The sequence below is a fragment of the Puma concolor genome, chromosome F2 (genome assembly GCF_028749965.1).
Source record: "Puma concolor isolate L17-30 chromosome F2, mPumCon1.1.hap2, whole genome shotgun sequence".
Lineage (NCBI taxonomy): Eukaryota > Metazoa > Chordata > Mammalia > Carnivora > Felidae > Puma > Puma concolor.
This window is the reverse complement of record NC_141684.1, coordinates 36,240,889-36,254,277: the sequence shown is the minus strand read 5'-3', so window position 1 is coordinate 36,254,277 and position 13,389 is coordinate 36,240,889. Positions and strand designations below refer to the sequence as shown.

The 13,389-nt window shown below is 44.5% G+C and overlaps 1 protein-coding gene across 4 annotated transcripts in view; it reads left to right on the top strand.

Moving 5' to 3' along the window:
* Positions 1 to 13,389, top strand: part of GRHL2 (grainyhead like transcription factor 2) — a 176,253-nt gene that overhangs the window by 78,860 nt on the left and 84,004 nt on the right. For all 4 annotated transcript variants that reach the window (XM_086695141.1, XM_086695139.1, XM_086695138.1 and 1 more), the window contains exons 6-7: positions 2,023 to 2,179; positions 6,469 to 6,580. In XM_086695141.1, coding sequence (XP_086551267.1) covers positions 2,023 to 2,179; positions 6,469 to 6,580 — 269 coding nt within the window. The remainder of the gene's footprint in view (positions 1 to 2,022; positions 2,180 to 6,468; positions 6,581 to 13,389) is intronic.

Below are 13,389 nucleotides of genomic sequence, written 5' to 3'. Positions count from 1 at the left end.
ACTGTATCGCTTGCCCCTTTTGCTTTTATGTGTGTGGCTGTCTTCTGTTCTCTCTGTTTCCGCCTAATGTCCTCCTCATCCTTCAGGATCTTGCTTCAACCTCAGACTCCCCGTTTGGTCTCCCCAGTCAGAATTTGGGTGTGTGGTGTTCATGAGGGGGAAGGGGCATGGTGGGGAAGATAAGAGTTCCAAATAACCTTCTAAAATGTGGAAATACATACATAATTTGCATGCTATAAGCCCAAATCACCATGTAGTCAGCTGTCTGGTTGGTGAAAAGAACATTGACCTGTCAGTCACTTGACCTGTCTTCTCTTTCTGCTGCTGTCATTGTCCACTGGAGTGAGCAAGTTTCTCAGCCTGTCTTCAGCTGTGAAATGAGGAAGGTGTTTTTTTTTTTTTTTCTTATGTTATGAATAGACAGGCTTAGGGGGCACGAACTCCCCAAAATTAGATTCAAAACTATTTCTGTTCATATGTGCTTTTTTTCTGGAGAGAGGGTTCACAGCTTTCTTCCTTTTTTTTTTTTTTTTTTTAAAACAAAGTCTGTGCCCTAGACAAGTTGCAAATTGCTGGTCTAGGTGATTCTTAATATCCTGTCCAACTCTCAAATTTTATGATTCAGTGGCTGTACTGAAATTGCTTTTTCTAAGCAAAATGACAGTGAAATTGGTTCTGTCTTGAATGATTTATTTCCTACCTAATTCTAAGACACATATTCTGGAATTTGCTTAGTTTATCAGTTTAAGGGTAAGGTTTTTATCATGAAATGAGGAATATTGTTTTGCCCTTCACATTTCATTCTCCTTACAAAACTTACAAAAAATTAAACATTGCCGAAATGTTTAACATAGAAAGTAGGGGTCCCCCATAATGTTGTAAGTAGGTCATTTTAAGAGGTGAACTTTGACACATTTTTACATCCAGCTTTTCAAAGACTACTGAATTAAAGAGCTAAGAAAACAATAGGCCCAGTGAAGAGCTTTTGATGATTAAAAAAATACACAAAACATTGGTTATTGGATTATCACTATAGGCCATCCAGCAGTGTAGGAGAAAGAAATATTTCTGAATGGACATCTTAAACAAAAGAGATTGTGGCGCATACCTGTTTACTTTAAATAATGGATAAATTCTCCAAATTTGGGAAAATCAGTGTTTTTATTTTATTTTGCTTTTATATATTAGGGAAATTATGTAGAGCAGCGATCTGCAAACTTTTTCTGCAATGGGTTATATAGTAAATATTTTAGATTTGGCATACCATATGTCACAAGTACTAAACCCTGCTGTTATAAAAGTAGCCATAGACAAGACATAAATGAATGAATGTAGTCGTGTTCCAATAAAACTTTATTTACAACAATAGGCAGTGAGCTAGATTTGGCCAGGGGACCATTGTTTGCAAACTCCTGATTTACAGCAGTTACCCTTTCATGAGTTCTTTTGCAGTCTTGAAAGCAAAAAACAAAAAACCAAAAATAAAAAACCCAGTTTCTGCTATGGAACTAGATTCTCAATAGTGAATGTTTGAGTTTCATTTAGGTTTTCACATTTCAAAATGTTTTCAAGTGGGATATAGCTATTTTGCAACATCTTGGTTGTACAAAAAGAGGTCTAGGTACAGGTATGAATTAAACAAAAGCTTTCACACATTTGGCTTGTTGTTGGGATAAAAGTGGCAAATTCTATCGATTCTTAAGCTTCAGGCGTTACTGATTGCCATCCAAGACCTAACAGATTCTTCTGGCACAACCTTACGTAATTGGACAGGCTCCTCATGGACTTTTCTCTTCCTTCTAAACCATCTGGTTTATGAGCCACTATTAGAAATGCTCTATACATTGTATTAGCAATGACCTTTGGTCTGGTCTCATCTCTTTGCCATACGTTGTGTTTTGTCTCTGAAATGGAGTAAATATTGGTTAATATTCCTACAAAATGCTGTCAATGTGAAATTGATTAGGAAGGCAGAAATGTCCAAGTGAGTGAATCTGACCACTGTTTGTTTTCTGTTCACAGTGGCACATTTCAATACACCCTGGAAGCTACCAAGTCTCTGCGTCAGAAGCAGGGGGAAGGCCCCATGACCTACCTCAACAAAGGACAGTTCTATGCCATAACGCTCAGCGAGACTGGAGACAACAAATGCTTCCGACACCCAATCAGCAAAGTTAGGGTATGATCCTTATTTCTCAAATAAAGCGCAGAGGGATCAGATGAAGGGAATTGCTACCTTCCTTCATCTTGCGGGAGGGTGTGGAAAAAATTCCAAAATAAATAATTCCAGAACAAATGTCAGAGAGTTGGAGCAGGACAGAACTCACTGGCTTACCGTTTATCATTTTAATCAGTAACCAATAAACCCCAGGGAGGGACATGGTTGAGACATGCTTTCTGGCTGTATCCAAGGGATTTTCCCAGTTTCCTTCATTACCTTTATGCTACCTAGTTGTTGTTCTTGTGTTCAATCAATTGATCTTAATTTTTCAAGCAGGTAGTTGTAAGTCGGAGCCTATTTGTGGGCAAGGAAAGAGCTGCGGCTGTCTTCTGTGAGGGAGGCTGCAACTTATTCTGTGTCCCCGGACCCTTTGCGACTTGCTTACAAAGCCCTTCTGCAGCCCGGTGCTTCCTCAGGAGTAAAGTGAGGCATGACATGATCCCTACCAGGAGTGACTCGGTGGAGTTTTCACATTCATGAGTATTAGTTCCGTTTGTTGGAAATGGAACTGTGCCGGAAGCCTACCAGCTTCTGGCATTCTCGCCGCGGCCAAGAAGGGAGGAAACTGGTAATCCTTTTCTCCTGAAAAGGAAAATCATAGCAGAGCTCTCTGAAAAGAGGTTGAAGGACTTTCCTGCCCGATTGTAAAATGATTTGTTTTACATGCTGTGTGCATAGTGCCACCCCACCTTATTTTATCCATAGCTACCGCCTCCTAAGCTCTTTAGTACATTGAGAAGAAAGCCATGCTGTCCCTAGAGAGAGCATAGTGACTTTGCCCCCATCCCAGATGCCCATGCAAAGGTAACAAATGAAGGAGAAGAGAGAGAAGAGTATTTGGGCACCTGCTGGCCAGCTTGTCTGTTACTAGTTTTAGGTAAAATCATTGTAGCAGTGATCTCTCAGTCAGCTGGGTTTTGTGGCTTTGTTTCAGTGAGAAAGATAAGGAAGGTTGCTGGTCATTTCTCAGGCCAGCAGTTCTTCCTCCCTGTAAGCCTGTCCCAGTCCCAGATCAGAGCTGCGGGAGGCAGGGCAGCTGGGAGTGAGAGAAAGATGTGGAGCGAATGTCCTACCCAAGGCTGAGCCCGTTGTAGGCGGAAAGGGGGCTTGGTGTGTTCCCTATCCTGTGGTCAAGGCTGTGGCAGAGGGGGGCCATCCTCCTCCTCCTCATAATCATCGTAATGGTGGAGGGATATAATAATAATATTAATGACGACAACAATGACAGAGAGATGCCATGATACTAACAAGCGCCACAACGTAACAACTAATATTTATTGGGTGGATCTTCTATGTGCCGGGCACTGTGTTAAGTACCATATATCTAGCAGTCCATTTGTTTGAAACTAACAACCCTATGATATAGGCACTATTTTTGTAATCTTACAGATGAGGAAACGGAGCCTTTTAGAGACTAGTAACTGGCCAAGGTTACACAGCTAAAATGTGAGGGAACCAGGATATATCCTAGGCAGTCAGATTCCTGAACTCATTCTCTTAACCACTAAGGTACACTGTGTTGAGTCACATGGAGGGCTAAAAGCCATAAGCGTTTTCGCCTGGGACCCACCTCTGGATATATATGCTGGGCTTCCTACCCTATACCCCCACGTGTGGATGCCTGGTAAGAAGACTCTGGATAAATTTACTTTTTAAAACACAATCTTGTAAATTACCAGCGCATGCATAACTCTTTTAGATTGTATAAGTCTATAACCAGTATATATATGCACCCTCTTAACAGCACCATTATCTTCACCCTGAAAAGATGGTGGATGGTTCACATTCTAAGGCCATGACTATTGAGTTTGAGTATAGACACTCTTCCAAGAATTCTACTTCATTGAAACTGTGGAAATAATTTAATATTTAATTTATTTCCATCTGTTCATTTTGGCTAGAAAGAGCCCTGCTCTCTTACGGACTTCAGTCTAACACCCTTGGAGAGTTAGAATGGTGCCTTTCAGAGGGGTCTTTCTTCCTCCTCAGCTCTGGGAGAGCAAGCCAACATGGAGGAAAAGAGGGATGCACTTGGAACCCACCAGCATTAATTTTTGAGAACAGTGTCATTCTGAATAGAAGCATGTATGCTTGGTAATAGCATTTTCAAACTGCGTTTTTCTGTATTACTGAAGAAACAAATTTCCAGACCAAGAATATGCCATTATTTAGGCTAACGTAGTCATTTGCTACAAAAAAAATTACCTGCTATTTTTATCTTGGAACAGAAAGAAAGAAACACCAGGAGACCACTCCCTGAACTTTTACATATATGGTAGTCCTTGCCCTGTTATGTGTGGGGGATACATTGGAGGTCCCCCCCACCCCCGCAGTGGATGCCTGAAACCATGGATAGTATGTAGCCATTTATATGCTATGGTTTTTCATTTACATACGTACTTATGATAAGGTTTAATTTATAAATTAGCAGAGTAAGAGATTAACAGGAATAGCTAATAATAAAATAGAAGAGTTTTAACAATATACTGTCATAAAGGTTATGTGAATGTGGTATCTCTGTCTCTATATATCTTACTATACTCTGCTCACCCTTCTTTTTGTGATGATGGGAGATGATAAAATTCCTACATGAGGAGATGAAGTGACATGAATGATGTGGGCACTGTGACCGTAACGTTACGCTACTGTTGACCCTTGGATGAGATATCAGAAGACACTTCTTTGCTTCTAGACTGTGGGTGACCAATTGTGGGTAACAGAAGCCACAGTTAAGGGGGACTATTGTAAATGGCGAAGTTTCAGGAAATGGAAGACAGATTCAGGAAGTGGGAGAGAGAAGAATGAAACGCTTGTGGCTCTTAGTTCCACCAGAATAGCCAGTGATGCCTCTTCTTGTCATCTTTCTGTACCTTCGAGGGTCATGCTGCTTGTGAATCCGAATAATAGGGATATTTCCGAACTAGTGTTCCTAACAGACACCTGCTTTCCTGTGTAACCAATGTTCACACATACTTTGGGAATCAGCCCGATTTGGAGTTGACGGTACAGCCGCAAGCATGTATTGTGTATCTCTTATTTGCCAGGCACCAGGACCACTGTCCTTGTCCTCTTTGAGTTGGAAGCCAATGGGAAGACATTGCCATCGACAGAATAGTTATAAATAATTAATGAAATGACTACAAGTGTGCAAAATGCTACAAGGGAGAAGTTATTAAGGAATGAGAATCAATGAAACATTCTGCAATAGTAGGAAAATGTCCAAGAAGTATTTTGGTTATGCAGGGAGGAGAACACCAGTATCCCTGATATTGTAGTTAAAGGGATTTGGGGTTGTTTGTGTTGGTGGGGTCTTATCTCGTAAGTGGCAGTGAATTAACATTTATTTAGTTTAATGAGGATTTTTATCATTTAGAACTCAAAGGGGTTTTGGATTCTTATTTCTACAAGATATGATTAGTTTTCCAAGAAAGCCCATCCAAACTGTGTTGAAATAAATAAAACAGTTGGCCTTGTAGCTTTTGGTCTGTAACTTAGATCCATGTTCATCAGTGTGAACTCATCTTGTAGTATTTCTTTCATTACCTTAGTATTTCTCTCATTACTCCACTATTCCAGCCTGAGGCACTTAATTAGGCTAGAAACAGGTGCTTGCTTCTTTTTTTTAAAATGTTTTTTTTTTTTTTTAACGTTTATTTATTTTTGAGACAGAGACAGACAGAGCATGAACAGGGGAGGGGCAGAGAGAGAGGGAGACACAGAATCCGAAACAGGCTCCAGGCTCTGAGCTGTCAGCACAGAGCCCGACGCGCGGCTCAAACTCACGGACCGTGAGATCATGACCTGAGCCGAAGTCGGACGCTTAACCGACTGAGCCACCCAGGCGCCCCTAGGTGCTTGCTTCTTTATAAATGGCACCAAATTCTATGTTTCAGAATACAGAATTTCAAAAATGTGTTTGTTTTCAGTACCAAATAGATTTTTTTGGTATTCCCACTCGCCCCACAAGACAATAAATGTGCTGTTCATTGGTTAATTTGGTTGTTTATGACTCGTGGTAACGAGTAGGTAGGATTCTTTTTTCCTATGTACGGTTCTCATTTCCCAATCACTTTTTAAATAGGCCCATCTGTAAACAAACTAAGCTGCACAGCCGAGCTTGTCTGGGTTTTGTAAAGCAAGAAAAGCAGCCCCACGGGAGCACACCTCTGGCCGGACTGCCAGAACTGGAGGCTGACGCATCGGAGGCCCTGGGCAGAAAGTAAAACCTGTGATTCTCCTCTCTACAGAGCGTGGTGATGGTGGTCTTCAGTGAAGACAAAAACCGAGATGAGCAGCTGAAATACTGGAAGTACTGGCACTCTCGGCAGCATACGGCGAAGCAGCGGGTCCTTGACATTGGTAAGTTGACCTTGACCTCTCCGTGTGGTCTTTGGTGAACTGCCCTGTTGCCGTGATGCCAAGGAGAGCCTGGCACACAAATCAGAGCTGGGACCCACACAGCTCTTCAGGAGAAATGCCAAGCACGAGGCTGTGCACTTTGTCAGTACATTGGGTACAAATCAGGCTGAGAAATCAAAATCAGGCTAAGCTGGGTGCAAAGCACTTTTTGTTCTATGGAAGTCAGCTGTGCCTCATATAATAATAGTGATACATTTGGATTTGCGACGACCGTGTCGGTTTCTAAAACGTATTTCCAGGCCCTCCTGTGTTTGGGTCTAACGGCCAGTCGGGCCGACCAGATGAACTCTTATCCCGCTGTGACACGAATAACCTCAGGATCATTTGACTCTAAGGTACTTGTGAAGGTCACATGACTGGAAAGTGAGTTCTGGCTCTCTAATTCTCTGTCTAGTGTCCCTTCAGCTCCAACACATGCCTTCAGCTCCAACACATTAGGTGGTCTGGCAAATGACACCTTTGAGAGAGTTTTTCCAGCAGGAGGAACGAATTTGCCAAGTATATTTCCTGGAGTTTGTGTATTCTTTTTTAATTTTAATGTTTATTTATTTATTTTGAGAGAGAGAGAGGGAGAGAGAGAGAGAGCACACGTGTAGGGTGGGGGCAGAGCAAGAGAGAGGAAGAGTGAGAGAGAGAGAATCCCAAGCAGCCTCCGCACTGTTAGCCCAGAGCCCAACATGGGGCTTGATCTCATGAACTGCAAGATCATCACCTGAGCCAAAATCGAGGGTCAGACGCTTAACCAACTGAGCCACCCAGGCGCCCCTGAAACCTGTGTATTCTTAGACACGATGTCTGTTCTCTACAGACAGGTAGTCCCTGGGTGGGACTCAGGATTCAGCCAGGAAAGCAGAGTCCATGCCAAATGGTCCCACGGAGGGAATCTGTTGCAAACATTGGGAGGGCTGAAGGCACCGGGAGGCATTCCAGAGATGAGCAACAGCAGGAGTCTGCTGCTGTTACCTGCAGGGCTGGAAGATCAAAGGGAGGAGGTTGTGGGTATTGGGAGAACCACCCAGCAAGAGCTGGAACCATAGTGGGGGCTGCCTCAGCAGGAGCTGGGGCCACAGAGGGAGCAGCTTTGCAAGAGGAGGAACTACGGAGGAGTCACTGCCAGACACACCTCTTTAAAGAATGCCAACTGGGAGGAGGGGACGGAATGCCCTGTCTTCTCCCTGTCTCCCAGCCTCCCACCAGTGCTTCCCAAGGGCCGCATTTACCCTGAAGCCATTGGCACAGCCTAGCAAATGCAGTTTGCGGGAATCGACCTCTGGGATACAGAGTAAGATGGGAAGTCAGGGATCGGATCTTAAAGTTTCTAGAAGGTATTTCAGTATGCAGACAGTAATATATGTGTTTCTAAGTAATTTTAACACTGCATATGCTGTTTTTATAAGAAATAAGTAATTTCTCATCTGTGGGCTTTCTTGCCTCACTTTGCAGCAAAGAGGATGCAGTCGCAGTGAGTGTAGGCAAAGTGAAGGTTTCCATTGTGTTGGGTTTCAGAAGGTATTACTGAACCATTGAAAGAAAGGCATTACTGAGCCATGGCTTTGATTTCTTACACATTGCAATGATGGATGTTTAGACACTCCCATCTCACCCTTGCTAAGGTCTCATGACCAACGGCAGAAAGGTTAGTGACTAGGTTAGGGTTAGAGACTCACAATAGAACCTATGGAACTACTTGCTGGTTTATCCTGCAAGATGGTTACACCCCTCCTCCCCCCAGTGCACACCAGCATGCCCCCCCCCCCCCCCCGCCACGTACACCTCCTACTAGTCAAATGTATTTATAAATGCTTAATAATAAATAATAAACATAATAACTTTAATGAACCAGGAAACTGAGCCCAGAGAGACCCACTGACCCACTTTGCCAAGTGACTTCTCAGATAATTAGTGCAAGAGCTAGGATGAGACAGTGTTCCTCACCCAGCCCTTACATAGAAGCTCCAAGAGTGAGTGACTAGGACACGGGCTTGGGGATACTTGCCTTAACCTGCTTTGTAGCCAGTCTACATGGAGCAGAGGAACAATTTTATTTTATTTGAAAAGTTAGCCTTATAATTATTACCCAAGAAAATGAGAGGAGCAATTAAGCAGAAATATGGACTAAGTCCAAATAAGGCAAATAATAAAAGCATTTTACTGGCTTACCTGCTGGTTCAACTTTGATAGTGTTGCAAGGTTTACTTTTCTTAGACCAGAATGATTTCTCAGCTCTCACAGGACTTCAGATCTTATCTCTCTTCTTATCACCTCTTGCCTGCCTTCAGACTTTTCTCTGCAACCCTTTACACACGCATGGGCACACACACGCACACACGTGACTTATCTTTGAGATTTATGACTTTTACTAAGAAGCTTTGTGGCTTACTTGGGCCACTTGCTCTGAACCTGAACCTGAGGGGTGTTAATCAGTCCCTTAGCTTCAAATGGAAAATGGACTTTTCTCACCACAGCCTCAACCTGACAGCTGCTCACAGAGGATGAGGAAATATGCAAAAATCTTACATAATTCGTTCTTTTACTAGATTAAAAAAAGATCAAACCGCGCACTCCTCTGCCAGTTGATGGCTAACACCATCTCCAGTATAAAGGGGGGGCCGAAGCCACGATCACGTGTACGTCTGTGTGTGGTACCCCGCCATCAGCGGGAGCTCTGGAGTGTGGTGCTGAGAACATTGTGAAGGCTCTACCTTGGTTCCAGCAGGGGAGTGAGCAGTGCCTGCTGAGGGTGAGGGGAGGCTGAGGAGTGCATGTGCCGTGTAGTTGCCAGTTTGGGTCGAGAACCTTCTGGTAGCCTAAAGAAGGAAAGGAAGAATCCAGCGTTTAAAAATGTTTTACTTTGCTTTAACCTCCGTGAAGCTGGAGGTTATAGTTAGGGCTCCAAGGCTGCCGTTTCTAAATCTCCACCAGCCACCGCGGCCATCAGGTTCCACCGGGCCCTCTGGGTAGTGACCTTGAAGTTGGGAGTTCGAGACTGAGATAAGGCCCCTTTCGCTAAAGCAGAGATTCATAACCTGTGGTCTTCAGAGTCTGTGGATGGACTGAGGGGAACCTCAAACTTCTTAAACACAATTTTGTGTGTTGAGGCATGCAGAGTCGTTCATCTCATTTTTCTGGAGGTTCCCGGGGTAACCGGCCGTCCTCCAGCTCTCTGCCTCTCTACCTCCACTCCAAGCAAAGCCCACTGAAGCCTCCGCCTCTCTTTGTATCTTTCCTTATTCCGCATCCCCTCGGCACTCATACGCAAGGATTTCTCTCGTCTCTTGTACCCTGTAATGATGGCTGGCGAACATTCTACATCTTTCCTGACGTACATTGATCTCACTTGGATTAGAATGTTGGTTGCTCTCCAAGGCTGCTCCTCATCCCCACATACTTCTGGTCCTCTGAGTAGCCCCTCAGTGCTGGTCTCCTGCTGGGGAGAGGACTCTCAGTGTTCCCGATGGAGTCCTTTCTGTGGGTCCGTGCAAAGGAGAGTGGGAGCCCGAGGGCCCAGGGCCCAGGGCACAGGGAATGAGGCTGCTCCTCAAAGCACATGATGCCTTGGCTCCCAGGTTCCCTGTGTCCTGATTGGAGTCGCCAGTGGGGCTGCCCTGCATCACACCAGGCACAGCCCTCCTTGGGCAGATACTTGCCCATTACATGGTTTGTCCCATCACTTTTTGCCTGTTGTCACCTTATCAAAGAGACCTTCCCTGTCACCTTACCTAAACGGCATATCCTCATCGCTCTCCAGCCCCTTCACCTGTATTTTACTGCAGAGCGTTTATCACCCCCCTACATTTTCTTTATGTATATATGTTTCTGTTTCTTATTGTGTCCCCCCTCCTACTAGAAGGTAAAGCCCATGAGTGCAGACACTTGTCTCTTTTAGCACAGGGCCTGAGACATAGTGAGTCGTCAATAAATATTTCCTGAATGAATGAGTGAATGGACGAATGAATAAAGAAACGTGTGGATTAAACTCTTATTACACTGACAGAAGGCAGGCCTCTGGAAGGACTGAACTATGTCTTAATTATCTCTCTCATGTGTTCCTTGTCTTCTGTGTCCCAGGTTCGTTCATATATAAACATTTTGTCCTTCATTCCCCAAAACAATTCTAAAAACTGAGGTGGTGAATGGTTGAGAATTTTCCCCAAGGTCATGTGCTTGGTAAGTGGTGTAGGTGAGGTGGAAACTCAAGAATGCTTGAGTTTGCACCACTTGTGGGTTTTTTTTTTTTTTTTTTATTCTCTGTCCTCACTCCACTGTATATCATCTTTGGATCTCAACCCCTAGGTAGTTCATGGCCCCAGCAGGCCCTGATTACTTGTAGAGTGACTGCAGACATCCATTGCCTGACCTTGCTGATGTCCTGCTTCCCCTTTCTCAGCCTTCCTCTCCAGACATGAGGCTGTTTGGCAGTCTGGGGCATGGGACTCTTGGCTGCTGCTAGTTCTGATGTTTCTGAAAGCCAGTTCAGATATGTGGTTCTTGTACATTAGGCCATAAACTATTTTGCGGGGGGCGGGGGGGGAAGGAAACATTAGCAATTAGTTTTTACTTGATAAAAGTAAAACAAACAGACTTCAGCCCAAGCGGCTCCGGCTGCTTTTCAAAGCATGCGAGCAGAGTTCTCTAAGCCTCACAAGTTCTTTCTTGTGAGCTCGTTGAATGAACAATTATTCCAGGTCATAAATGAGTTTACATTCTGCAGCCCAAGGAGCTCTTCTGTGCCAATTATACCTGAGGTCTCCTGTATGGAAGCGGCACTTGGATTGTTTCTCTTGTTTGTTTATCTCTGATTGTGAACGTCCCTTTATAAGGATGCGGAGTTAGTGCTGTCCCCATATTAGTTGCCACCGGCTTGCAGAAAGGCATGGCTATTCCTTATTCATTCAGCAAACAGGCCAGACCCTTTGTTAGGAACTAGTGATTTAGAGGTAATGAGGACAGAGCCCCTGTCCTCAAACTGCTCGAGCCTGGGGGCAAGAAGATGAATAGCTAAGATGTCACACAGTGAATGGCATCTTGGAGGAGCACTTCCCGGAGGAGGTGTTTCTGAGACCCCTCAGAGAGGATGACAAGAACATACCAGGTCGACAAGGTGCCATACGAGTGCGTGGCAAGCCAAGGAAACAGCGCATGCATACCCAGGAATCAAGGCAGAAGAACCAAAATGAGATTGGCAAATTATTTTATAAAGTCTGATAAAATTGTTAGCAAAGATGGGAGGGCTGGAAACAGACCTGCATACTAGTAAGAGTGTTCATTGATTGAACTAATACAGACAGTAAGGTGAAAGAAGGAAGTCCTGAGGAAATGGGGCTGAGGAAATGAGCGAGAAGGGCTTGGGAGCTGGGGAAAGGCTTGCCTTTTAAAGGAGAATCTTAGGGCAACAGGGATGTGTAAGGTAGATGGGTTTGCTCGTCTCTCCAAAAGGAGGCCTGGATAAAGCGGTTTCCGTGTGGTCCAGGCCAAAACTCCAGGCCTCCCGTAGAGGCTCATCAAGCCTGGCAGAGTGTGTGGGGGTCCAGGCCCCGGAAAGCTGTAGGCGTTAGAGGGCCATTGACTCGTGCCACCTGTGTCCCAGTGGCAAACCTGACCTGCAGGGAGAATGTTGGGGAAATGCTACCCCAGGGGCTTTGCAGAAGGGCATCGCCGCAGCAGATGTTGAGGGTCGTGAAGCTCAGAGTTTTTCATCCTCTGCTGCTTTAACACAGTCTTGGCTTCATAAAGTCTTGTTGCACAGTTTTGTTGGGGAGATATTCAAATGTGTGTTTGTGTGTCTGTGTTTGTACTTTTTTATATTGAACTGTAGCATGCATACCTTATTTTTAGTGTTGCTATTATTGAACAGAGTGGAGTTTAGAGATCCAAGAATATGTAAGAGAGGAATAATAAAAATGATACCTACATATTGTCATTCATCCAAGTGGGTGCATTCCATTTGTACATCAGTCGTCCCAGATTGCTGGTAAGGACAGATGGAGGGAAGGGTGCAGAAATAGCAAACAAATAGGATAATGTAATGCCATGACATTTCTCTTTAGTGAGTTGTAGTACTTGAACCCAGAGCCTTTGGATAACCATTGAGGGTTTTTAGCAGCACTGTCATGGGATGATATCTGTATTTCAGACAGTTAATTCCAGGTCAGCATGGAGGATGGGGTGAAGTGAGGGAGAGACTGGTAGTGGGAAGACCAATTATAGCCGGGTGAATGGTGGAGAGCCCCCCGGAGGAGTGAATTGCAAAGGGGAGATGCAAAGTTATCCCAGGACCAAGAGACGGATTCTAGAACTGATCGATCCTCCGTGATGACTGGCTGTGGGGATAAAGGAGAGGGAAAAGATCACAGAAACAAAGTGTGGCTTTGCTAACTAAACGGCTGCCCTGCTTCTAGGTAGTGGTGTCAAGAGGAGCTACGTAGCCAGGAAGTGCAGGCTAGCCAGGTGCTGTGTTCAGCCAGGGGCAAGACGACTTTGAGGCACCGTCTACACGCGGAAGTTCCCCGGGACTCCTTTGCACAGTGGCGTCATCCACTTTTGCGCAGCGCGAGCCATTTAAAAATGTTTTACGTGAACCACAAATGACAAAACGAGCTGGACTACATCTCAAGCTTACTCAAACCATGGATAACTCCAAGACCGCTTTCTGGGGAAGGCACATATTTCTCTTTGCTCCCTTTCATGGAGGGAAGGAAAGTTAGAGGAAGGTCCACAGCTGAAATTAACTTTACAGAATGAGAGCCAGA